At 51.9% G+C, this 25,206-nt stretch overlaps 1 protein-coding gene across 4 annotated transcripts; it reads left to right on the top strand.

Moving 5' to 3' along the window:
* The first annotated feature begins 224 nt into the window (after positions 1 to 224).
* On the top strand, positions 225 to 16,165 carry MFSD2B (major facilitator superfamily domain containing 2B). 4 transcript variants are annotated; one of them, XM_032293987.1, is made up of 15 exons: positions 513 to 1,670; positions 2,363 to 2,419; positions 4,672 to 4,797; positions 7,366 to 7,490; positions 8,046 to 8,169; positions 8,486 to 8,564; positions 8,651 to 8,781; positions 11,756 to 11,846; positions 11,956 to 12,077; positions 12,530 to 12,613; positions 12,918 to 12,998; positions 13,209 to 13,318; positions 13,626 to 13,769; positions 14,124 to 14,300; positions 15,463 to 16,165. In XM_032293987.1, the coding sequence occupies exons 1-15, from the start codon at positions 1,212 to 1,214 to the stop codon at positions 15,485 to 15,487; spliced, it is 1,935 nt and encodes a 644-aa protein (XP_032149878.1). In that variant the 5' UTR covers positions 513 to 1,211; the 3' UTR covers positions 15,488 to 16,165. The 4 variants fall into 4 exon arrangements, 3 of the variants coding, with proteins under 3 accessions (XP_032149880.1, XP_032149878.1, XP_032149879.1); XR_004273680.1 differs by lacking the exon at positions 15,463 to 16,165 and having other exon boundaries at positions 225 to 1,670; positions 13,209 to 13,286; positions 14,124 to 14,212; XM_032293989.1 differs by lacking the exon at positions 12,530 to 12,613 and having other exon boundaries at positions 511 to 1,670.
* The last annotated feature ends 9,041 nt before the right edge of the window (positions 16,166 to 25,206 follow it).

Raw genomic sequence — 25,206 nt, 5'->3', positions numbered from 1 at the left:
ACAAAGGTTTTCATTTTGAAAATTTTTGTAGTTTATCCAGCTTGTGCTTTTGGCATCCTAAGAAACAGTTGCCTGGCCCAATATGTTAAAGAGTTGCTCCTGTTTTTTTTGTTTGGTTGGTTTTTGTTTTTGTTGTTTGTTTTTTGAGACGGAGTCTTTTTCTGTCACCCAGGCTGGAGTGCAGTGGTGCACTTACTGCAACCTCCGCCTCCCGGGTTCAAGTGATTCTCCTCCCTCAGCCTCCAGAGTAGCTGGGATTACAGGTGTGAGCCACCTCCTGTTTTTTCATAAGAGTTTTATATTCTAGGTCTATGATGCATTTTCAGCTAATGTGTGCCCCTGTTACTGGCGGAAGGCATCTGAGTCACATGGCACCAAAATATGTTAGCAAGGGCAAATCTATACAGATTGCAGCAACCTCAATTCTAACCTCCTCAGAAGAAAGAATTCTACTGAGGGGCATAAGGCATAAAAAGAGATTGAGGCAAGTTTTAGAGCAGGAGTAAAAGTTTATTAAAAAGCTCTGCAGCAGAAATGAAAGGAAGCAAAGTATACTTGGAAGAGGGCCAAGCCAGTGACCTGAAGGACAAGTGCATAGTTTGACCTTTTGACCTGGGGTCTTGTACACTGCCATACTTCTGGGGTCTTGCATCCCTTCTCCCCTGATCGTTCCCGTGGGGGGGCCTGTCCACATGGGCAGTGGCCTGCCAGCATTTGGTTTGCACACTGTGTTTACTGGAGTTGTGCCCATGCTCACCGGAGGCATTCTTCCCTTACCATTCCAATGTCCTTGCACAGTCATGTGCCAGCTGAACTCCAAAATTGGCCTTGTAGTGTATATGCGGGAGCCCACTTGCCCAACTCCTGAGATCTTATCTAGAAGCTGATCAGCAGTTTCAGGTTTTCTCTGTCTACTGGGAGGCTGCCTTTCAATTATTTCAATTATTATTTTAGAGGTAGCATAACCACCTGATGGTCACCGGATGGTTGCCTGATGTTCCTTGTTGGAAGCGTGGCCCTCTCCTGCCCTGTTCGAGTCTGACTAGCTACCTGCTGTCACCCCTTCCCTTTTAAGGACTTTTCTGGAATATTGCCTGTGCCACCCTGCTTTCATTCGCCGCCAGAACTTAGTTACTGGCCATCCCTGTGATCTGTATAGGAGACTAGACAACGTGTATTTCAGGTGTTGGGTGTCGTGTGTAGCCGGTGGCATGCCTGTCCAGCCTGAACAAGCAGGACTCTCGCTTCGTTTTGCAGGGAGCTGCTTTTTGTCCGAGGTCACCCTAGGGATCTGGCGGAGGCCTTTAGCGCCCACGGCCGCGGTCTGCGGGCACTCACGCCCCTCCTGGATCTACCCCAAGGAGAACTGTCCCGCAGGCCTGGCGGGCCTTTCCCGCCGCGGATTTTGGCTCTTCGCTGTTTCCCTTTGGGGAAGCGAAAGAAACAGTGCCCCTCCCGGTCTCTGCGTTTCCCCCTGTTGCCGTCGGCTACTCACTCTGCTCCCGGAGCCGCCCCTCCCGAGGGCGATAACTCGGAGGGCAATGGCCACGGCCACGGGCGGCACTGCGGTGGCGATGGCGGCCCCCGCTGCAACGACCGCTGGAGAACCCCCACAGCCGCAGCCGCATGCCCCGGAGCCCGGCCCGGGGGGCACCAAGGGAGGGCGAGAGGTGAGCTGGGTGGCAGGGGTGGGGACGCGGGGCTTTGCGCGGGCCGGGAAGGGGCTGCGTCCCGGGGAGCTCGAGGGCATCACCTCGCAGCCCCTTTTCCAACTGGGGACAGCCTGGCGGGGCTCGGTCCAAACCTGCCGGCTCAGGGGCTGCCCTCGCGGAGTTCCACGACTGGGAGCGGGGAGGCTGGGGACATGCTGGCGCCCGCAAGAGACTAGGACAGGCAGGCGAGCCCCAGCCAAGGAAGTAACTTGGGGATGTGTGGACTCTGCTGTCCTGATTCCAGGCTTAGGGGTATTGTCTGCGCCAATGGAGGTCCTCTCTGGGTCCCCGAGACCAGGGCAGCTTTTGGCCGCGCATGGGGAGGCTGCGTCCTTCCCGACCTCAGGCAGCTGCTGTGGCCTCGGCCTCCCTCCCAGACCCTGGCCTCACTCAGGCACCAGGCTCCCGTTGGAGGCTGCCCCCGGGAAGTCCCTGCCGTGGGCTCCTACAGGGAGGGCGGAGGGCAGGTGGGAGCGGCGGGGCTCCTTGTCCCTCACTGATGCGGCCAGGCCATGCTGGCCAGCCGGTCTGTGCAGAACGGGGCGAGGGGTCTGGGGCTTCCTGGGTCTCACTAAATGCGCCCGGTCCCTGCTCGTGCCCAGGGCGTTCTGTGGCCTCCCCTGACCACCTCAGCCCCGAGTCTGGTTCAGGGCGTCCTGCTAGGCACCTCGGAGCACAGGATTACGTCCCACAAGAAAGAAAGTGAGGTGAGATGAGGAGGTTCTCCGGGGAATCTCACTTCCTGGCAAATTTAGAAATTCAGGGGAGATTAACAGCAACAGGGAAAAATTCGCATTGCTGGGAAAGCGCCGCTATGGAATCCTCATACAATCCTGGGAGGGATGGGATCACTGGTCACTCCAAGGAGACCAAAGCGCAGGAGGCAGGGGCCCTGCTCTGGGTCACGCAGCTAGAGATAGCAGAGAGAATTTGAACCTAAGATTCTCACTGTACAGCTGTGCAGGACTTTTATGACTTTCCGTAAAACTGTCATCCTCAAGAAGGCAAGACTGGATAATATTCCTGGCTTCACTTGGAAGTTCTTTCTAAAGTTCTAAAAACTTGCTAGGTCCGTGTTGGGGATACAAGGGTCTCCATTGAGGGAGAGGAGGACTATCACGTTGAATTCTGCCTGTTCTTAAAGTTTTCTGGAAGCTGAAATGATGTTCACACACATGTCAGAAAAGAATCATCCTGCCCCCAGTGTGGTTTCGTCCTGTGGGTAGGAAGAGTGTGCGAAGTGTGATAAACCCATATCTGGGGAGCCCTTCCCTTCACAACAGTCTGCTGGGGTGTCCTGCCAGATGTGGAAATGGGTGAAGCCATGTCATCTCCACTGCCCGCAGCCCCCCGGCAAAGGATGAGAAAAGGTGCCCAGCTCCTTCCAAAGAAACAGCCCTTTACACAGGGTCTTCATGGCCACTATTTGCTTCAACTGACATATATTGAGCACCTACTGTATACCAAGCTTTGTTCTAGGTACTGGAAACACCATGGTAAATAAAAGGTAGAGCTCATGCTCTCAGAGAGCTTATACTCCTGTAGGGAGAGGCAGGAGCTAAATGAGACTATAGCAGGTAAGTACAACTGAGAGAGGTGAGTGCACAGGGAATGCCTCTGGGAGGAGGTGACATTTAAGCTGGTGACCAACCAGAATAGGAATCACCTTCCAGGCAGAAGTCATGGGAACTGCAAAGGCCCTGGGGCAGCAACAGACTTGATTATTTTGAGGAATAGGAAGGAGGCCACTGTGGCTGAAGGAGAGAGGTGAGATGGGTAGGGGGCCGACTGGGTGGACTCCTTAGTCATGATCAGGACTTGGAGTTCAAACTGTGATGGCATTGACTATATACCATGTATCTGGGGGAAAAAAACTGCAATGGCAACTTGTTGGAGGTTTTTAATCAGAGAGGAGATGGGATCTGATTTATTTATTTAATTAATTTTTTTTGAGCCCGAGTCTCTGTTGCCCAGGCTGCAGTGCAGTGGTGCAATACTGGCTCACTGCAATCTCCACCTCCTGGGTTCAAGTGATTCTCTTGCCTCAGCCTCCCGAGTAGCTGGGATTTCAGGCACGCCACCATGCCCGGCTAATTTTTGTGTTTTAGTAGAGATGGGGTTTCGCCATGTTGGCCAAGCTGGTCTTGAACTCCTGGGCTCAAGCGATCCACCAACACCAACCTCCCAAAGTGCTGGGTTTACAGGGGTGAGCCACTGCGTGTGGCTGAGATCTGGTTTATGTTATTACAAGAGCACTGGCTGCTAGGTGGCATGGATTGTAGGGAGCAAGGGCAGACACAGAGAAGCCACTTAGGAGGCACTCACTGATAGATGAGAATTGGAAAGAAGAATCAAAGATGCCTCTTAAGTTTGTGGCCTGAGCCACTGAGGGGACCGGCAAAGAGCTGGATTAGACAGTTCCTAATGGCCGTCCGGAGTTGTATGTTGACCATGCTAAGCTGAAATGCCTGCCAGGCATCCCTGGAGGACTGTGAGTAGGCAGGTGATGGGGAAATGAGCTACCGCTACCACCTCATTTACTCATGGAAACAACCTTATGAAATTGGCAGGGATGTTGCATTTGACAGATGAGGAAAACAGGTTTGGAGGGGAGAAAGTGATTTATTCAAGATCACTTAGAGGGATAGGTGACAACGGCAGGCTCAAGCCCAGGTCTCCTGACCTGCAGCTTACACGGCGGTGCTGATTCAGCAGAAAGCCCAGGCAAAGATGGCCGGCAGAACTTCCCCCTGGAAATGTTTAGAGGTCATGGTTTAGGATCTTTTTCTCTTCTGTCTCACTTCCTCTTAGAATGATCTGGGGGCAAAATGGGGCTGAGAGGTTGCTGGAAAAGCCCTGAAAGCATCACAAGGATGCAGGATGCTTACTGAAGTCATGGGATATGGAGACCTGTTTGGTGTCTGTTGGGTGAAGAGCTTAGTTCCTGTGTCTCCTCCAGGACAGCAGAGCTGGTCGTCTCTCATTCTGTACGAAGGTGTGCTATGGCATTGGTGGGGTACCCAACCAGATAGCTTCCAGTGCCACAGCCTTTTACCTGCAGCTCTTCCTGCTTGATATAGCACAGGTAAGTGTGGGCAGCAGCCCGGTCTCTGCTTGAATTTTCCTTGGGATCTGATCCTTCCACCCACACCTGCGCTTCTGCTCCCAGCATCCTTGTAGACAGCACTTCTGACTCAAGCTTAACAAAAAGCCAGAAGCTACTGAGAGCAAGCTCCTCAAGGATGTTTACTGCAGCCTGTTTGTAGTGGGAAAATGAGAAACAATGTGGATGCCTGTCTATATAGAAGCAGTTGGCTAAGTTAGCTGTACCATAGCCACATAACAGACCAAGCCTGTCTAGCCCACAGTTGTACAGCTTTGAATGTAGCCCAACACAAATTTGTAAACTTTCTTAAAACAATATGAAATTTTTTTGTGATTTTTTTTTAGCTCATTAGCTATCATTAGTGTTAGTGTATGTTATGTGTTTATATGCACCCCAGACAATTCTTTTATTTTTTTTGAGACAAGTCGCCCAGCCTGTTGCCCAGGCTGGAGTGCGGTGGTGTGATCTCGTCTCACTGCAACATCTGCCTCCCGGGTTCAAGTGATTCTCATGCCTCGCCCTCCTGAGTAGCTGGGATTACAGGCGTACACCACCACACTTGGCTAATTTTTGTGTGTTTAGTAGAAACAGGGTTTTGCCATGTTGGCCTAGCTGGTCTCAAACTACTGATCTCAAATGATCCATCCACCACAGCCTCCCAAAGTGCTGAGATTACAGGCATGGGCCACCATGCCTGGCCAAAACAATTCTTCCAGTGTGGCCCAGAGCAGGCAAAAGATTAGACTAACCTCACTATCACATAGACTGTCATGCCGCAATTCAGAAGAATGACCTGTACCGTTGACTTAGAGTGATTTCCATGATGCTCTGGTGAAAAAAAAAAAAAAGCTACTTTTAGAGAATAGTATATATAACGATCCCATTTTAGCAAAACAAAGACAAGCTCCATATGTGTGTGTGTATGGATATGTATATATATTCATCGGTCCATGTTTAAAATATGAGCATGGAGAAAATTCTAGAAGGATATACACCAACTCATTAATGTCGGCTACAGGAGGAAACAATGGAGAATGGAGGGTAAGTAAAGCCAAATTTTTTAAATGAGGTATCCAGCCGAGCGTGTTGACTCACAACTGTCATCTCAGCACTTTTTGAGGCCAAGGCGGGAGGATCACTTGAGGTCAGGAGTTCGAAACCAGCCTGCCCAATATGGCAAAACCCCATCTCTATTATCTAAATATACAAAAATTAGCTGGGCGTGGTGGCAGGTGCCTGTAGTTCCAGCTACTCAGGAGGCTGAGGCAAGAGAATCACTTGAATCTGGGAGGTGAAGGTTGCAGTGAGCCAAGATCATGCCACTGCGCTCCAGCCTGGGTGACAGAGTAAGACTCTATCTCAAAAAAAAAAAAAACAAAAAACCCAACAACAAATAAATGAGATATCCAGCTGGAGGTGGTGGGCTTACACCTGTAATTCCAGCACTTTGGGAGGCCAAGGCGGAAACCCCACCTCCACAAAAAAAAAAAATTAAAAATACAAAAATTAGCTGGGCGTAGTGGCACATGCCTGTGGTCCCAGCTACTTGGGAGGCTGAGGTGGGAGAGTCACCTGAGCCCAAGAGGCAGTAGTTGCAATGAGCCAAGATGGTGCCACTGCACTCCAGCCTGGGCAACAGAGTGAGACCCTGTCTCAATTTTTACTCCTTTTTATTTGAGATAGAGTCTTGCTCTGTCACCCAGGCTGAAGTGTAGTGGCATGATCTTGGCTCACTGCAACCTCCGCCTCCTGGGTTCAAGCAATTCTCCTGCCTCAGCCTCCTGAGTAGCTGGGACTACAGGCGCACGCCACCATGCCGAGCTAATTTTTTGTATTTTTAGTAGAGACGGGGTTTCACCATGTTGGCCAGGATGGTCTTGATCTCCTGACTTCATGATCTACCCACCTCGGCCTCCCAAAGTGCTGGGATTACAGGTGTGAGCCAATGCACCTGGCTAACCCTGTCTCAATTTTTAAAAAATAAAATGAGATATCCATGAATGTTTAAGAAGACACTCTGTTACGACCCCATTTATATAAAGTGATCAATCTCAAGCACACATGAAGGAGCCTATGAAAGGCTGATCAACAAAACTATTCTGGCAGTTGTCTTGGGATGCTGGGATTTCAGATGAGCTTTGCTTAGTATTTTCCTGCATTGTTTGAATGTTTTTCTAATGAGTGTATTATTTACATAGTCAGAAAAACCAATGAATCCTTTTCATTGTGAAACACAATGTCCACCTCTGTCAGCCCAGAGGTACCCTCCTTGCTCTGAGCCAGCCCCAGATGAGGGCTCTGGAATCCTCTGCGTAGAGGCTGACATGAGTGGTAATGGGGGTGTGCTGGGCGGCAGAACGCAGCTCCCTCCCCTGGACTCAGAGCCCTGGGATTAGTGTCCTGGGGGAGGCTGAGGAGCCTTTGACACTGTGGCTCTGCCCCGCTGATTCTGATTCCCAGTCCTCCCTCCTGGTGGCAAGCAGGCCTGGATGGCCTCTCTGCTGCTGCTGGGCCTTGGCTCTCTATCCCCTCCTTCATCTGTTTCAGATCCCTGCCGCCCAGGTGTCACTTGTTCTGTTTGGGGGGAAAGTGTCTGGGGCAGCTGCTGACCCTGTGGCTGGGTTCTTCATCAACAGAAGCAGGAGGACGGGGTCTGGACGGCTCATGCCTTGGTGAGCAACCCCTCGGTCCTTAGGATCCAGGCGCCAGATCCTGGCCCTGAGGTCACTGTCACAGCCCTGTTTCCTAGTGGAAACCCTCTGGGTGGTTAGAAGACAAGACTGGATAATGTTGCAGTGCACTGGGGACTGGCTGTGAGTGATAAGGAGTTCAGCGACATTCTTGGGGACTCCCCCTCTCCAGATGGCACAGGCTGGATGAAGCCTCCGAGACTCCCAGGTCTGGCCTGGGCTCTGAGTGTGGGCAGGCTGGGCTGGAGGCCACATGAGGCCTCACAGAGGAAGTGCAACTCAGTGTCCCAGTGTCCACACAGGGAGTGGCACCACTGGCACCGACTGTGTAGCCGGAGTTCCCACAAGGAATGGCTGCCCACTCCCAATGCCTCCATGAGCCATCAGCCACTTCTCCCCTGCCTGTGGTTCCCACCCAGGGAGCCCCAGCCTAGGGATTCCCAAGGGGCAGTGAAGAGATGAGGTTGCTCCAGGCTGGGCCCTTTGTGTCCCCCTGTCCTGGTCTGGGGACCGCTCCATCTCAGCTTGCTTCCACAGGGTGCTGGGCTGCACCCCCTTCATCGCCCTGGCCTACTTCTTCCTGTGGTTCCTGCCCCCCTTCACCAGCCTGCGAGGCCTCTGGTACATGACCTGCTACTGCCTGTTCCAGGCCCTGGCCACGGTAAGCAGGGCCCCTTCCTGGGCGTGTGCTCTGGCGAAGCCCATGGTTGGCAGTGGCCACTCTGAAGTGTGCTGTGGGGTGCAGCCACTGCCCTACCCACCCGCCTGTGCCTGGACCATGCTATTGGCTCTCGCTGGCCCTGTGTGGGGCTGGCTGCTGCCTCCTGCCCTTAAGCCCCTAGCTCCGACTTCAGATGGTCAGCTGGGATATGTCAGGCTAGCCCATGGGTACCAGGATGTGACACCCAGGAGAGGGGAGGTTGTCCACCGTAACCAGGCAAAGCTGGGTATGGTTCCAAGCTCTGCTGGTGCCCTAGTTCTTCCAGGTGCCCTACACAGCGCTCACCATGCTGCTAACCCCCTGCCCAAGGGAGCGGGACTCAGCCACTGCCTACCGTGAGTGCAGCCCTGGGTTCTGGGGAGGGCACTGCATATGGGACCCCACACCCTCTCAGTCACCTTAATCGGCGCTCTGTCTCTAGGGATGACCGTGGAGATGGCGGGAACACTGATGGGGGCCACCGTCCACGGGCTTATTGTGTCTGGTGCCCACAGACCCCACAGGTGCGAGGCTGCTGCGACCCCGGGGCCGGTCACTGTCTCCCCCAATTCGGTAAGTGCACTGGGTGGCCAGGCCCCCCAACCTGGTGTCCCCTCTGCAGGTCACCTCCTTCCTCTAGGGTTGGTTCTCCTGTCCACACCTCTTTGCTGTCTTTAAGGGGGCTCACTGTGTTCCCTCATTCCTTCCCTGCTCCTCCAGCTGAGCAGACGGCCCCCACATCTAACATCCTCTGCTAAACCTGCCTCCTCCTGGGTTCCTTCTAGACATAAAATAGAACAATAGACACTGGGCTGGCCACCTGGAGCAGAGGAGCCCGGCCCCAGAGGAGGGGCGAGGGTGGGGAAAGCCCCAGGCCAGGCTGGGGGAGGGGCAGCAGAGGGGTCTGGTGTCCTCGCACAGCCCTGGGTAAAGCCCCTCCTATGACCTGTGTCCCCTCCCCAGCCCTGACCAGGTGAGCCCCCAACCCCCAGCGTGAAATGGTGAAATGAGAGGGGAAGCCCCCTTCCTTCCCTTTCACAGCAGGTCCCTTCAGCATTGAGCAGATGCACCTCTATTTTAGCCACCACTTTGACCTTCTCTTTTTCTATTTCTCCCTCTTTCCTTAAGTAAATGACATCATTATCCCTAGCACTGTCCTCTTCCTCCCATCCTCTCTCAACCCTCCAACCTATGACCGAATCGTGCCCAGTTTTTAGACCAAAGTCTTCTGGGATACACCCAGCCTCCCTGCACCCCACTGCCATGCCCTAGCCCGTGCCACCACCTCCCTCCCCACCCCACAACTGCTGCCTCCATCTCCTGTGCGGCATCCCTCCCTCCAGCCACCTCCCCTGCCTGGTCAGGTGCCCTTTGGAAGGAGTTTGAGCATGGGTGGCCCTCACCTTCAGGATGGGGCGCAGGCCGCCCTCCACAGCCTTCATGTAGACCTGCTCTGTGTGCGCCCTGTGCCCTGCTGTGTTGCCTTTGTGTGTGTGTGTGTGTGTGTGTGTGTGTGTGTGTGTGTGTGTGTTTTCAGACAGAATCTGACTCTGTCGCCCAGGCTGGAGTACAGTGGCGCGCCCAGCCTGTGCTTGTTTTTAACATTTCAGATTTACACAAAGGCAGAAAGCCACAGATCTTAGTGTGGTCCCTGGACCAGCAGCATCAGCAACACCTGGGACCTTGTTAGAACAGCAGATCTCAGGCCTGACCTCAGTCCTCCGCTTCACCACTTCTAGGGACCAGCCTAGCATCTCTATGTTAACAAGCCCTCTGGGGGATTCCGCCTTCACCAATGTCTCAGCATCAATAGTGAGAAGAATACCAGTAATATCTGTGGCCCACCACCCATTTAAGAAAACATTACAGCCAGGTGCGGTGGCTCACGACTGCAATCCTGCATTTTGGGAGGTCAAGGCAGGCAGATCATTTGAGGTCAGAAGTTTGAGACCAGCTTGGCCAACATGGTGAAACCCCATCTCTACTAAAAATACAAAAATTAGCTGGGCGTGGTGGTAGGCACCTGTAATCCCAGCTACTGGGGAGGCTGAGCAGGAGAATCACTTGAACCCAGGAGGCCAAGGTTGCAGTGAGCTGGGATCACGCCATCGCACTCCAGCCTACTCAACGCAGTGAGACTCAGTCAGCTACTCAGCTTGCCTATGTACTCTGCAAAATGAAAATGCAGGGCCTCGGGAAGCCAATCTCCCCTTTCCCAGTGGGCCTACTGCCTCAGCCAGAGGATTGCAGCCTCCAGTGCTGGCACCCTCTAGGTGTCCACTAAACACCTGGATTGGGATAGGTGAGAGGCCCCCACTCTCCAAATCTACATGTTGCTGCCGGCCAAGGGCCAGAAGGCTGCATCTTAGACTGACTCTCCCTGTACTCACACCTGGGCCTCCACTCGGGCCTCCCATACCACTCTCCAATGCCACATGCTTGGTGGCAATGGCCTAGGTTGGGGAAGGGAAGGTATCAAAGAGTGGGAAGCAGGAGGCTAAAAACCCATTCCCGGGGGCAGAGCCTCATGTGAGCAAAGACTGGAAGCTCTTGGTGGCTCACAACCCACTGTCCCCTCAAATTTCACTTACAAAATTCAAATCCATGATAAAATTATTAAGAATCTCAAGACGGCAACAGCAGAGCACTGAACCCCAGAGGCAGTGCCCTTCAGAGCAAGAGGCCCAGGGCGGCTGCACAGGGTGAGTGCCCTGCCCCGCCCTGCACCCCCTCTCTGCTCCCTCCCCAGAGGCAGCCTCTGTCCTGAACTGGCTGTGACTCTCCTGCATATCTTTTTGTGTGTGTGTGGGGAAGGGAACGGAGTCTCCCTCTGTCACCCAGGCTGGAGTGCAGTGGCACAATTTCAGCTCACTGCAACCTCTGCCTCCCGGTTTCAAGCAATTCTCCTGTCTCAGCCTCCCAAGTAGCTGAGATTACAGGTGGCTGCCACCATGCCTGGCTAAATTTTTGTATTTTTAGTAGAGATGGGGTTTCACTATGTTGGCCAGGCAGGTCTCAAACTCCTAAACTCAGGTGATCCACCTGCCTCGGCCTCCCAAAGTGCTGGGATGGCAGGCGTGAGCCACCACGCCTGGTCCTGCTTCCTACGTTAATGTGATTCAGCATGCATCTCACTGTGTTGTAACTGTCTGCTCCTGGATCTGTCTTCCTCCCCACGCTCTGAGCCCTGTGGATGGACAAGGGTCACTTACTCATCATTGGAGCCTCAGGGGCTAGCATGCAGAAGGCAGCAGCAATCAATGTTTGCTTCATAGAATGCAGGAGGGAGCACTCTGGCCCCTGGGGTGTCAGAGCCCTCTCTCCACGAAGGAAACACACGTTCAGCAGAGGGGGTGCGTGGAAGGACCAGCCCAGGCCCAGAGAGCAGGCTGTCTGTGGGGTGATTGGGAGGTGGGGGCCCAGCGTCCTGGGCTTGGGCTGTGCCTCGCTCTGCTCCTGTTGGGAGGCAGTCCTGCCCTGCCCCTCGGGTGTCACCACCTCCCGGGGTTGAAGACGTCACCTACCCTAGTCCTGTCCCCTCCCACAGGCCCATCTCTACTGCATTGCAGCTGCGGTGGTTGCAGCAACTTACCCTGTGTGCAGCAGTTTACTGTGCCTAGGGGTGAAGGAGCGGCCAGGTATGGGGATGGGGAGGAGGGAAGCAGAAGCTGGGGGCGGGGCTCTATTCGGGGGCAGGTTTTGGTTTTGGACTCTGTGAAGCCAAGGTGCCACCCTCCTGCATTGCAGACCCCTCTGCTCCAGCCTCAGGCCCAGGCTTGAGCTTCCTGGCTGGGCTGGGTCTCACTACCCGACATCCCCCCTACCTGAAGCTGGTGTTCTCCTTCCTGTTCATCTCTGCTGCTGTTCAGGTACCTCTGGCCAGTGGCCCCCCCCGCTGGCTTGGCACTGGCCACACTGACCTTGCATAGGTTCAGGGTGCAATCTCAGCTTGAGCTTTATAGGGAGAAACCTGCAGCTGGTACATGGCTTAGAGGGGCTGGTGCTGGGAGGGAAATCCCAGGAGGGTTTGTGAGATTGGAGGGCCAGGGCCTAGGCACTAGGAGCTGACAGTGTCTGGTCAGTTTCCTCTCACGTTACCTGAGGCATAGTCAAGTCCACCAGATCATAGCTGTGCAGGTGATGAGGGTGGCCTAGGGGTGGTGCTGATATCTGTGTTGGGGATAGGAGCCCTTTGTGGGGGAAGGGACTGCATGATGGCGGCAGCAAGCCAAGGTCCCAGCGGAGAGGCCAGACTCAAGACCCGGTCCTCGCCCTTGACTTCTGAGCTCCTGCCATGCCCACTTCCTGTTCATCTCCTCAGGTGGAGCAGAGCTACCTGGTCCTGTTCTGTACGCATGCCTCCCAGCTACACGACCACGTCCAGGGCCTGGTGCTAACTGTCCTGGTGAGGGGAACTGGGGTGGTGGAGGCTAGGTCACTTGGGGGCCTGAGCTGCGGACATGTGTGGTCCTCGATGTGATACCTGTGGCCACAGTTCTGGTCATCAACATTTTGGACTTTGCTTTGGTCTTGGTCACCTGCATTCCAGCAGAGGGTAGAAGTGGGACCAGGATTATAACATTCATAGCCACTTGTTTGAACCAGGGGCAAGGCCGAGGTCAGGGGTCCCACCTAAAAGCCAAGGCCTCAAGGTCCGGGTGAGGGCACTGGCAGCACAGCCCTGGCGTGACAATGCTGTCTGCTCACAGGTCTCAGCCGTGCTGAGCACCCCGCTGTGGGAGTGGGTTCTCCAGCACTTTGGGAAGACGACGTCAGCCTTCGGGATCTTTGTGAGTGGGGCAGGAATCAAGGATTAGGTAGGGGTGGTGTGAGGAGAGAGGCAGGGAGGTGACCGTGGCGCCTGAGCCTCCTGGTTTCAGCAGGAGTGGATTTGTGTTCTCTTGCGTCTTCAGGGCCTAGCACCGGGCGAGGCATGGGGGTCATCAGTCTAGAGCCGTGTGAGAAAGAACAGGTGGGACAGCTGGTGTGTGTCTCCCCAGGTGATGGTGCCCTTTGCGATCTTGCTGGCTGCTGTGCCTGCAGCACCTGTGGCTTATGTCGTGGCCTTTGTATCTGGCGTGAGCATTGCTGTGTCCTTGCTGCTACCCTGGTAGGCTGGGTGTGGGGGCCTCACGTGTGTCCATAGAAGGTGTCTTCTCCTTCACGTCAGCCTGCTGTCCCAGGCCCTCTGCGCCCAGCTGGGCAGGAGATGGAGCCCTCCTGAGAGGGCAGCAGGCAGTAGGAATGGTGGGGGTTCAGCGGAGTACAAGCACACAGGCCATCTGCTCCTCCGGCAGCAAGTCTGGTGCTGGGCACAGGAACTCAGGGATGAATCCGCCTTGGCCTCTGCCCCAGAGAACTCATAGGCTGCTGGTGGCCAAGGGGCTAAGAGAGCTGACTCCATGCCCCCACCGCAGGTCCATGCTGCCAGACATGGTGGATGACTTTCAGCTGCAGCACCGTTACGGGCCAGGCCTGGAGACCATCTTCTACTCCTCCTATGTCTTCTTTACCAAGCTCTCCGGCGCGTGTGCCCTGGGCATCTCCACTCTCAGTCTGCAGTGAGTCCCAGGGTTAGGATATAGCAGAGGCAGCAAGGACCGCTGGGCGGCAAGAGGGCAAAGCCCCCATCCTACCGAGCTTGGGGCACCCATGTGTCTGAGGCCTGAGCTCTGCTCTTTGGAGACTATGGGGAACTACTTCCCCAGGTTTCTCTGTGCACAGGACTGCGAGGGCCAGCTCTCCACATTCTCAGTTCCCTCCAGACTCTCCCAGGTCAGCCCGTCCCCTCCACTCCTCTCCTGATCTGGCCAGGAAATGAAGTCCAAGTTTCAAGAGGGGGTGTCTGGGGCCTGTCCACCCAGGGTACCAGGCTCGGCAAGGCCCTGCCCTAATGGCTGGGTGATTTTCTACAGGTTCTCGGGGTACAAGGCAGGGGCCTGCAAGCAGGCAGAGGAGGTGGTGGTCACCCTCAAGGTCCTCATCGGAGCCGTGCCCACCTGCATGATCCTCGCTGGGCTCTGCATCCTCATGGTTGGCTCCACTCCAAAGACGCCCAGCCAGGATGCCTCCCGCCGGCTGAGCCTTCGAAGGTGGGCCCCACACACCCCCTGCACCCGGGGAAGCACAGTGTGCGCCGCTGGGGGAGTGACTAACACCAGCCTGCAGACGCCCCTGCTGTGTCACACAGCCCGACGGTCCTGTCTCCGGACCACTCTCTCCTTAGCTCAGGGTCACCCTTTTCTCCTGGATTTTCTTCTTCTACCCTGGCCCCCCCTTCTCAGACTTCTTCCTTTGATCACATAGTGGACTGTGCTATGTGAGGGCTCCCTCCTTGACCTCATATTGGTTTTGCTGTCCAAAGCCTCCTAGGTACGTTATCTGCTAGTCTGACCCAACTCAGACACCCCTTATGCCTGGGGACTCCCAGAGCTGCCCTCCACCCTTCACCCTGGGCTTCCCCCAAGTTCCAGCGCTGCATGTCGCCGGTGTGTGGATGTTTCCACCTAGTAGCCCACAAGCATGGGACTCAGTCTCGACGAGCCCTGAACAGAACTCATCTTGTCCCCCAGCTGGCTCCTCCTTCTGTGTCCCTGTCTTGGGGAATGGCACCGTTGTTCCCCCTCGGGTGGAAGCCTAGGAGTCTTTTGCCCTCCCTCCCATGGGCAGTGCCGAGCAGCTCTCTGACCTGGTCCTTCCCTACCAGAGTACCAACCCCACTGATGGGGAGGATCTACTCACTGCCTGACCTTCCGAGGAGGCTATGGGGACCTTGAAGTCTGGAGCTGTGTTTTATTCCTTTTGTACCCCAAGAGCCCAGCACAGAGCCTGAGGCCAAGCAGGCACTCAGGAATTGCTGCTGCAGCCTCACCATGTCTGGCCCAGCAGATATTCCTGATCATGCAGTGTTCACACACGGAAGGTCTGCGAGCAGGCACACATCACGCAGGTCCACACAGGACAGGCAGTGTGGGTGGCCTTGTCATCAGCGGCTCCCTGCTCAGGGTGACGGCCTCGGGCTCTGCAGCAGAGAGATACCGAGGGCATGCTTCCCAGTCAGGGAAGGCCAGGCGCTGGGGAACTGCTCGATGGCACTTGGAGAAACAGGGTTGTAGCTTATTTACAGGACCTGGGAGGGGAGGAGCTGAAGAGGAGTTGCTGGGAAGACAAGGAGCAGCCACCAAACCTCCCGCGGGGTTCTGCGGCAGGACAGAGGCCCCAAAGCACTTCCATCCTTCTCCTTGGCTTCCCCAGGAGGACCAGCTACAGCCTGGCCTAAAGCTTGGGAGGGCCACTGTGAGTGGGTACAGGAGCCAGCATCCTCGGGGCCTGACGTCGCCCTCCTCAGCCCTTCAGCACCCCGCCTGGCAGTTTAGCACGTGGCCTTTTTCCCTGGGATGTGGAGTCTTCGACGATGTGTTCTGAAAGGACCGGCCTGTGCTCCAGGACCCCCACTTGGCATTTCTTGTCTGTTGCCATCAGACTATCTCAGATAGGCCTGTGCCCCTGACTAGCCCCACAGCACCTGTCTCTGGAAAAAGGAAGCCCCTGCCCAACCTGGCTTGTGGACCCTGTGGGAGCCCCAGGCCCAACAACCTGCATGGATGGCAAAGCTCCCCAACAGGACACACACAGACTCTTGATTGTCCCAAGGCTCCAGTAGACATCTGCTGAGGACACAGAGAGGTGAGAGACACCATGTGAACGGGCAGAGTGGGGACATGCCGGAGATGCAGGATTAGGGAGACACAGACAGACCCAGGGAGGCCAGCGGGCCCCAGGGAGACCGAGACAGCAGTGGGGATGGCAACTGAGCAGGGCCGGGCGCTGAGGTGCTCCTCAAGCCTCTTCGCGTTCCCATCCATTAATGTGACTCTTTGTATCAGGGTCAGAAATGGCTATCAAGCCAGCAAAGATCCATCATTTTTACAAATAAAAGCTATTTGTGTAGAAAGATTGTTCTGAAATTTTATCTTTAAGAGCACAGGAACTGCAGTTTTTTAGAGGCCACATCTTTGGGGAAGAAAGATCCACTGAGTTTTATTTTTTTCAAAAACAAATTCAAGGGTTGATCTGCTATTGAGTCTGTGCAATGTGACCGTGGACTTCCCTCTCCCATCTGGAATCCCCAGAGAAAGGGAAAGGGGAGAAAGCCTGATGCCCTTGAACCTGGCTGCTCCCCCAGCCACACACCACTGACTTGCATGTCCGTAGACCAGTGACACCATGTGGGAGGGGCAGGTTCCTCCTTCCCTTTAGAGGAGACGCAAAGTTGAGGCTCTAGAGTGGTTCGGAAGAGCAGGCCGCCGAGGTGGCTCATGGGGGCTGGGGGAAGGGCTGGGGAACTTGTGGGGGCCCTGATACTCCAACAACTCCTGCCTGGAGAAGTCTGGCACCTAAACAGGGGACCTGGAGGTGCAGACTTGCCCCTACATTTCTTCCCAGCCTCCAGCCTTTCCTCCTTCATGGGGTCAGCTCTCCTGAGCCCATGGCCCACTGCTAGGCCCCCCTCCACTCTTGAGATCTTCAGCTGTCTCTTGGGAGCAATCCCCCTGAGGCCCGGAACTCAGGTTTGTCCTTAGATATGACACAGTCCTCAGAGCTGAAAGCATCTCACTGCCTCCACAAACACTGTGGCAGGAGAAGGAACCTGACCTCGCCCGAAGCATGTGGGGTCTGACCTGGTCTTTCCGATGCCTCAACTCTCTGGCCCTTGTGACACTGGCGTGAGTGTCTGGTTCCTGAAGTCACGAGGCACCAGAGAAAGAGCTGGGCTCAGTTTCTCTGCATTGCCCCTTCTGACAGGAAGCTCTGCCTCCCCCTACTATGCGTGGATACAGACACACACACGCACACACACACAAGCAAGCACACATGCTCGCTACTGAAAACAGGAGAGAACAGTTTCATAATACTGAGATATCAGGGGTCACGTGGAGACAGCACCCAGTAAGACAGAAGGCAATGTAGTCTCCACCACGTCATCGTTTTATGTCATGCTTGTATTTTTGGCAGAGTTGGGATTTCACCATGTTGGCCAGGCTAATCTGGAACTGATCCGACCTTAGGTGAGCCGCCTTCCTCGGCCTCCCAAAATGCTGGGATTACAGGCATGAGCCACTGCGCCTGGCCTATTTACTGCTATAGATCCTCAGTGCCCAGAAGTTAGTGTTCAATATGAATATCTGCTGAATGAATGAGCAAATGTTCCTATTCCCTTCATCCTAAAACAAACACCACCACGTTTTACTTGCTCCGGTTGCTTTCTCCTCTCCAAATAATCTGCTCTACTGTTCTCTTCTCACCCCTCCCATTCTTGTCTCCTTTTCCTCACCTGCTATTCCTTCCTTAACCAGTTAAACCTGGCCTTGGCCTCCGACACTGAGGAGACAGTGCAGCCTAAGAGGGTGAACCCTAGCATCAAAGGACAGCAGATGAGAATCTGTATGTTGCTTCCCTCTTTTACCATGCATGATTGGTTGACTTACTCAACAAATCTGAGCCTCCATTTCTTTTTTTTTTTTTTTTTTTTTTGAGACAGAGTCTTGCACTGTCTCTTAGGTTGGAGTGCAGTGGCGCAATCTTGGCTCACTGCAACCTCCCCCTCCCAGGTTCAAGTGATTCTCCTGCCTCAGTCTCCAGAGTAGCTGGGATTACAGGCACACAGCACCACACCTGGCTAGTTTTTTGTACTTGTAGTAGAGACAGGGTTTCACCTGTCTCTACAACATGGTGATGTTGGCCAGGCTGGTCTTGAACACCTGACCTCAAGTGATCTGCCCATCTTGGCCTCCCAAAGTGCTGGGATTACAGACTCACTGTGCCCAGCCATTTTCTTCTTTTGAACACATGTGTACACTATTACATAAACCTCAGGATGGCTATGAGATAAGACTTGACCAAGTACCAGACCAAGGAGATCCTCAGTCAACAGTCAATTAATGCTGACCACTCCTTTTCAAAACTCTATCTTGGGCCAGGTGCAGTGGCTCACGCCTGTAATCCAAGCAGTTTGGGAGGCCAAGGTGGGCGGATCATATGAGGTCAGAAGTTTGAGACCGGTTTGGCCAATATGGTAAAACCCTATATCTCTACCAAAAATACAAAAATTAGTTGGGCATAGTGGTGGGCGCCTGTCATCCCCACTATTCGGGAGGCTGAGGCAGAGAATCACTTGAACCAGGAAAGCAGAGGTTATAGTGAGCTGGGATTGCACCACTGCACTCCAGCCTGGGCAATGGAGCCAGACCCTGTCTCAAAAAAAAAAAAAAAAAAAAAGAAAGAAAACTCTGTCTTCCCTTGGACTGCATGACAGGGGAAGAAAACTCTGTCTTCCCTGGACTCCTGGTTCTTCTGTGCCATCTCTGACCATTCATTTTGTCTTTTCCTTTGCCTCTTTCTCCTTTGATGCTTCTTAGCCATCATGGGCTTCCCAGGGCCACGTGATCCCACCCACTATCACCACCTATCCACTACCGTAGACGCTTATTAACCCAGAGCTCTCTGCAGAGCTCCAGAGCCCCAGATCCAACTACTTGGCTGAGTGTTCTTCAGGCAGTTAAAACATCATACATCCAAAATGGAACTCATCACCTCTCCACACTTGTTCTGCCTCCTGCATTTTCAATAAATTACTCCAGTGTTAATGAGCAAAACAGCTTGCTGCCCGATGCACACAGAAGCCATTACTATGGCATCAGATTTTTGAGAGCAGAAAAACCTTACTACAAATCAACTGAAAAGCAGGGTGCAGTGGCTTATACCTGTAATCCCAACACTTTGGGAGGCTAAGGCGGGCAGATCATAAGGTCAGGAGTTCGAGACAGCCTGACCAACATGGTGAAACATCATCTCTACTAAAATACAAAAATTAGCTAGGCATAGTGGCGCATGCCTGTAATCTCAGCTACTCAGGAGGCTGAGGCAGGAGAATCACTTGAACCTGGGAGGCGGAGGTTGCAGTGAGCTGAGATCATGCCACTGCATTCTGGCCTGAGTGACAGGGTGAGACGCCGTCTCAAATAAAAAACAAACAGAAATCAACCAACAAGGAGACGGAAGTCCAGTTCAAATCTGTTCTTCCTGTGCTGGTCTTAAGGTGGTCTTTTTATGATATAAGGTTTAGAGGGTGGGTTCTGGAATTAGCAGGTGATTGGTAGAAGGAAAGGGGAGCTCTGGAACATCTCCGGGCATGCACACTTGTCTCTTCATGGGTTGCATGTGCAAATTTCAGGGGAAGTTAGTATGAAACATGGTGGAAATTCGGGCTGTGACATCAGTAAGCGTGTTCTGTGCAAACTCTAATCAGCCAACTGATTTCAGCCAGTTTTGTTATCTTACAAGTGGAGAAAGTTTCAGCAAGCTGTTTCTTTTCTTTTTTGAGACAGGGTTTCACTCTGTCACCCAGGCTGGAATGCAGTGGCATGACCTGTTCATTGTAACCTCTGCCTCCCAGTTTCAAGCAATTCTCTTACCTCCGCTGCCCAAGTAGCTGGGATTACAGGTGTGCGCCACCATGCCCAGCTAATATATATATATATATATTTTTTTTTTTTTTTGAGACGGCATTTCACTCTGTTGCCCAGGCTGGAGTCCAGTGGTGTGATCTCGGCTCACAGCAACCTCTGCCTCCCGAGTTCAGGCGATTCTTCTACCTCAGCCTCCTGAGTAGCTAGGATTGCAGGAGCATGCCACCACACCCAACTAATTTTTGTATTTTTAGTAGAGACGGGGTTTCACCATGTTGGTCAGGCTGGTCTCGAACTCCTGTCCTCATGATCCGCCCACCTTGGCCTCCCAAAGTGCTGGGATTACAAGTGTGAGCCACTGCGCCCGGCCCCCCAGCTGTTTGTGCTTTTAGTAGAGATGGGGTTTCACACAATGTTAGCCAGGCTGGTCTCAAACTCCTGACTTCAAGTGATCTGCCCACCTTGGCCTCCCAAAATGCTGGGATTACATGTGTGAGCCACTATGCCTCACTCTGTTTCTTTTTGTATCTGCCATCCTATACACTCAAGAATTATTTTGAAGGCTAGGTGCAGTGGCTCACGCCAGTGATCTCAGCACTTCGGGAGGCTGAGGCAGGCAGATCACCTGTGGTCAGGAGTTCAAGACCAGCCTGGCCAACATGGTGAAACCCCATCTCTATTAAAAATACAAAAATTAGCCGGGCATGGTGGTGTGCGCCTATAATCCCAGCTACTCTGGAGGCTGAGGCAGGAGAATCGCTTGAACCCAGGAGGTGGAAGTTGCAATGAGCCGACATTGCACCATTGTACTGCAGCCTGGGCAGCAGAGCGAGAGAGTTCATCTCAAAAAAAAAAAAAGAATTCCTGCTGGTCGCTATTTCTTTAATCCTCTGGGGCACAGTTTCATCAGTATCTATCCAGTTGCCCAAAACCAAAGACTTGGTATCTTCTTAGGTTCCTTTCTCCTTGATTAGCTCCAATAGACCCCACTGTCTCATCCCCGTATGTACTGAGTGTGAATTGAGCAAAGGAAGACAAGGGTAGTCTTTGGCCATAGCACCCTGAACGTGCCCAGTCTCGTCTGATCTTGGAAGCTAAGCAGGGTTGGGCCTGGTTAGTACTTGGATGGGAGGAAAACAAGGGTTATAGTTTGTGGATTATCAAATGGTGAAAGTTACTTGAAACTGGACAGAAAGTTGTAACACCACATATGGATGGATGTGGCTTATAACACATGGTGAGCTGACATAGTTGGCTGCTATGTTTGAGGTATATGCATTTCTCTAGTCTATGGGACTCAGTTCAGCTGGGTAGTTTTCTGTTACCGTGTGTGTGTGTGTGTGTCTGCGTCTGTGTGTTCTGTAGAGACAGGATCTCTCATTTTGTTGCCCAGGCTGGTCTTACACTCCTGGCCTCAGGTGATCCTACTACCCCAGCCTCCTGAGTAGTTGGGGTTACAGACACAAGTCTCCGTCCCCAGCTCTAGTGTCTTAAGGAAAAAATTGTTGTGTAAGTAACAGGAAATTCACATTATGCTATACTCATTCTCTAATATCACAGCCATTTTGGAATAAGTTTGAGTTTTCAAAACAAGCATAATTAACAGAAACAAAAAAATAGTTTCTCCTTTTAGTCTCATAAATATTAAAGGAATTAATATATGTGTGTATGTATATATAGAAATCCTAAATGGTCCCTGTGACATAAGAAACATATATGTGGTCTCTGCCCCAGGTTCCTGGCACAGAGCTTCTAAAATGTGGGTTACTTCCTAAGTGGTAGGGGTGGGGGGAACATCTTTTGTTATACATAATAAGTCTTTTTCAAACAGATCTGAGTTTATGCTAATGATGTGACTAGCAGAGGATGGCGGCTGGTTGCCAGAGAAACCACCTTGTGATCAGAAGGTTGAAACTTTCAGCCTTATCTCCCTAAGGGGTGGGGACAGGGGCTGAAGACTGAGCTCATCACCAATGAATTAATCAATTATGCCCATGTAATGGAGCCTCCACTTCCAAATGAAGGGGTTCAGAGAGCTTCTAGGTTGGTGAACACATCCATGTGCCAGGAGGTCTACCCGATTCCAAGGGGACAGAAACTCTTGTGTATGGGATCCTTCTGGACTTTATGCTATATACCTCTTCCATCTGGCTGTTCATTTCACAATAAGCCAATAAATGTTAAGTAAAGTGTTTCTCTGTGTTCTATGAACCATTATAGGAAATTATCAAATCTGAGGAGGGTTTCCTAGGAATCCCCTATTTGCAGCCAAGCTGGAGAGAAGTGTGCATCACCTGCAGACCCACTACTTGCAACTAGTATCGGAAGTAGGGACCAGTCCTGTTGGACTGAGCCCTTAACTGATTGGGTCTGCACTAACTCTGGGTAGTGTCAGAATTGAATGAAATTGTAGTGGGGCGGGCAGGAGATGAAAAAAAAAAGAAATTGTAGGGTACCCAGTTCATGTCCACAGAGAATTGAAGAATTGCTTGGTGTGGAAAATCTGCACATTTGATGTCAGAAATGTTCTGTAGTTATAGAAAAAAAAATAGTTTCTCCTTTTAGTTTCATAAATCTTAAAGGAATTAAATATTTAAAAATATGGCCGGGCGCGGTAGCTCAAGCCTGTAATCCCAGCACTTTGGGAGGCCGAGGCGGGTGGATCACGAGGTCAAGAGATCGAGACCATCCTGGTCAACAAGGTGAAACCCTGTCTCTACTAAAAATACAAAAATTAGCTGGGCATGATGGTGCATGCCTGTAGTCCCAGCTACTCGGGAGGCTGAGGCCAGAGAATTGCTTGAACCCAGGAGGCGGAGGTTGCGGTGAGCCGAGATCGCGCCATTGCACTCCAGCCTGGGCAACAACAGCAAAACTCCGTCTCAAAAAAAAAATATATATATTTAAAAATATTTCCACAAAGAAAACACCAGACCCAAATTTTTCTAAGTTCTAGCAAACTTTCAATCAAGGATCATTCCTACCTCACACAAACTCCTCCACAGAGCAGAAAAAGGAGGCACCCTCTGCTACTCATTCTATCAGTCCAGAGTAAGCTTCTTACCAAAACCAACCAAGCACATTAAAAAGGAAAGAGGCCAGGTGTCATGGCTCACACCTGTACTCCCAGGACTTTGGGAGGCCAAGGTGGAAGGGTCATTTGAGCACAGGAGTTCAAGAAAAGCCTGGGCAACAAAGGGAAGCCCACCTCTACAAAAAATTTTTAAAAGATTAGCTGTGTGTGGTAGCACGCATCTGTAGTCCCAGCTAATTGGGAGGCTGAGGTGGGAGGACTTCTTGAGTGCAGGAGGTTGAGGCTGCAGTGAGCTGTGATAGTGCCACTCACTCCAGCCTGGGCAACGGAGCAAGCCCGTCTCAAAAATAAAAATAAAAATAAAGGGCTGGGCGCTGTTGTTCACGCCTGTAATCCCAGCACTTTGGGAGGCATGAGGTCAGGAGTTTGAGACCAGCCTGACCAACATAGTGAAACACCGTCTCTACTAAAAATACAAAAACGAGCCAGGCGTAGTGGCATGAGCCTGTAATCCCAGTTACTCAGGAGGCTGAGGCAGGAGAATGCCTTGAACCCAGGAGGTGGAGATTGCAGTGAGCTGAGATTGTGCCATTGCACTCTAGCCTGGGCAATAGAGCAAGACTGTCTTAAAAAAAATAAAAATATAAATATAAAAGGGAAATTTATAGGTTAATCTTACCTATTAACAAGGAAAGGAAGAATCTTAAACAAAATAATAGCAAAATGAGTCCAGCAATGTATAAAAACAAAATACACCATGAACATACTGGGTTTATTCCAAGAATGCAAAGTTTAACATTAGAAAAACCTATCATCAAATGAAAGGTACCACACAGAGCAATGCAAAGCATGAACCCAGGAGCTCTGCAGAGGGGCCCTCAATGATCAGCAGAGGCTGGGCTCAGTGGCTCACACCTGTAATCCCAGAACTTGGCAAGCCAAAGCGGGCAGATCACTTGAGATCAGGAGTTTGAGATCAGCCTGGCCAATATGGTGAAACCCCATCTCTACTAAAAATACAAAAATTAGCCAGGTGTGGTGGCAGGTGCCTGTAATCCCAACTACTCAGGAGGCTGAGGCAGGGGAATGGTTTGAACCTGGGAGGCGGAGGTTGCAGTGGGCCGAGATTGTGCCAATGAACTCCAGCCTGGGTGACAGAGCAATACTCTGTCTTAACACAACAACACCCCAAACAAATAAAATTATCCAGCAGAATACTGATTAAAGACATAAATGTGAAGACAAAACTTCCATAAAAGTAAAGATAGATAAATGTGTGGCTTCCTTAATATTTAAATATTTGTCCAACATACAAGGTATAAAGAGGCTGGCAGTAGTTCGAGACTACCCTGGCCAACATGGTGAAACCCCATCTCTACTAAAAATACAAATATTAGCCAGGCGAGGTGGTGCACACCTGTAGTCTCAGCTATTCAGGAGGCTGAGGCGGGAGAATTTCTTGAACCCAGGAGGCAGAGGTTGCAGTGAGCAGTGATCGTGCCACTGCACTTCAGCCCAGGTGACAGAGTAAGAGTAGGTCTCAGAAAAAAAAAAAAAGAAAGAAAAAAGGCCAGGTGCTGTGGCTCATGCCTGTAATCCAAGCACTTTGAAAGGCTGAGGCAGGAGATGATGGCTTGAGCCTGGGAGTTCAAGAAAAGCCGAAGAAACAAAGACCCTCACTGTGTTCAACAAAAAAAAAAAAAAAAAAGAGAGAGAGATAGACGAAAAGACAAAAAGGAGTCCAAAAAGTGGATGAAGACACTAGCAACATCTAGATATATAAAGAATTCTGACAACTCAACATGAAAATTGAGCCAATGATATAATCAAGAATTTTGTAAAAGAAAACTTTAATGGCCAATGAACATCTGAATGATGCTAAAGCTCACTGCTAGTCTATAAGTAAAAATAAGGGGTCGGGCATGGTGGCTCATACCTGTAATCCCAGCGCTTTGGGAGGCTGAGATGGGTGGATCATTTGAGGTCAGGGGTTCGAGATCAGCCTGGCCAATATGGTGAAACCCTATGTCTACTAAAAAGACAAAAATTAGCCAGGCATGGGGGTGGGCGCCTGTAATCCCAACTACTCGGGAGGCTGAGACAGGAAAATTGCTTGAACCCGGGAGGCGGAGGTTGCAGTGACCTGATATCACGCCACTGCACTCCAGCCTGGGCAAAAGAGCGAGACTGAGTCTCAAAAAAATAAAATAAATAAAAATAAGGATCACAGTGAGACAGCATTTAAAATTCCTAGACTGTCCCAAATGAAGACTGTAAAATAGGAGCTCTGATACATTGCTGTTGGGAATGAAAGTGATAAAACCATCTAGGAAATAATTTGGTATCATCTCATCAAGGTGAATACCCTGGGATCCAGCAATTTTATTTGTAGGTAAAAGACCCTAAAGAGACTTCTTTTCAAACACTTGGATAAGGAGGCATTGACAAGAATATTCAAAGCAATATTGTTTATAACTTCAAAAATAAATCCAAGGA

This window comes from Sapajus apella, unplaced genomic scaffold, assembly GCF_009761245.1.
Source record: "Sapajus apella isolate SASKATOON/1434 unplaced genomic scaffold, GSC_monkey_1.0 scaffold31, whole genome shotgun sequence".
NCBI classification, from domain to species: domain Eukaryota; kingdom Metazoa; phylum Chordata; class Mammalia; order Primates; family Cebidae; genus Sapajus; species Sapajus apella.
This window is presented reverse-complemented; position numbering and strand designations above follow the sequence as displayed.

Coding starts and splice junctions, on each gene's coding strand:
- MFSD2B (XM_032293987.1), top strand. CDS start 1,212: ATGCCTGTCCAGCCTGAACAAGCAGGACTCTCGCTTCGTTTTGCAGGG. Junction 2,420..4,671: donor CCCACAAGAAAGAAAGTGAG/GTGAGATGAGGA, acceptor TGTCTCCTCCAG/GACAGCAGAGCTGGTCGTCT. Junction 8,170..8,485: donor TGTTCCAGGCCCTGGCCACG/GTAAGCAGGGCC, acceptor CTGGTGCCCTAG/TTCTTCCAGGTGCCCTACAC.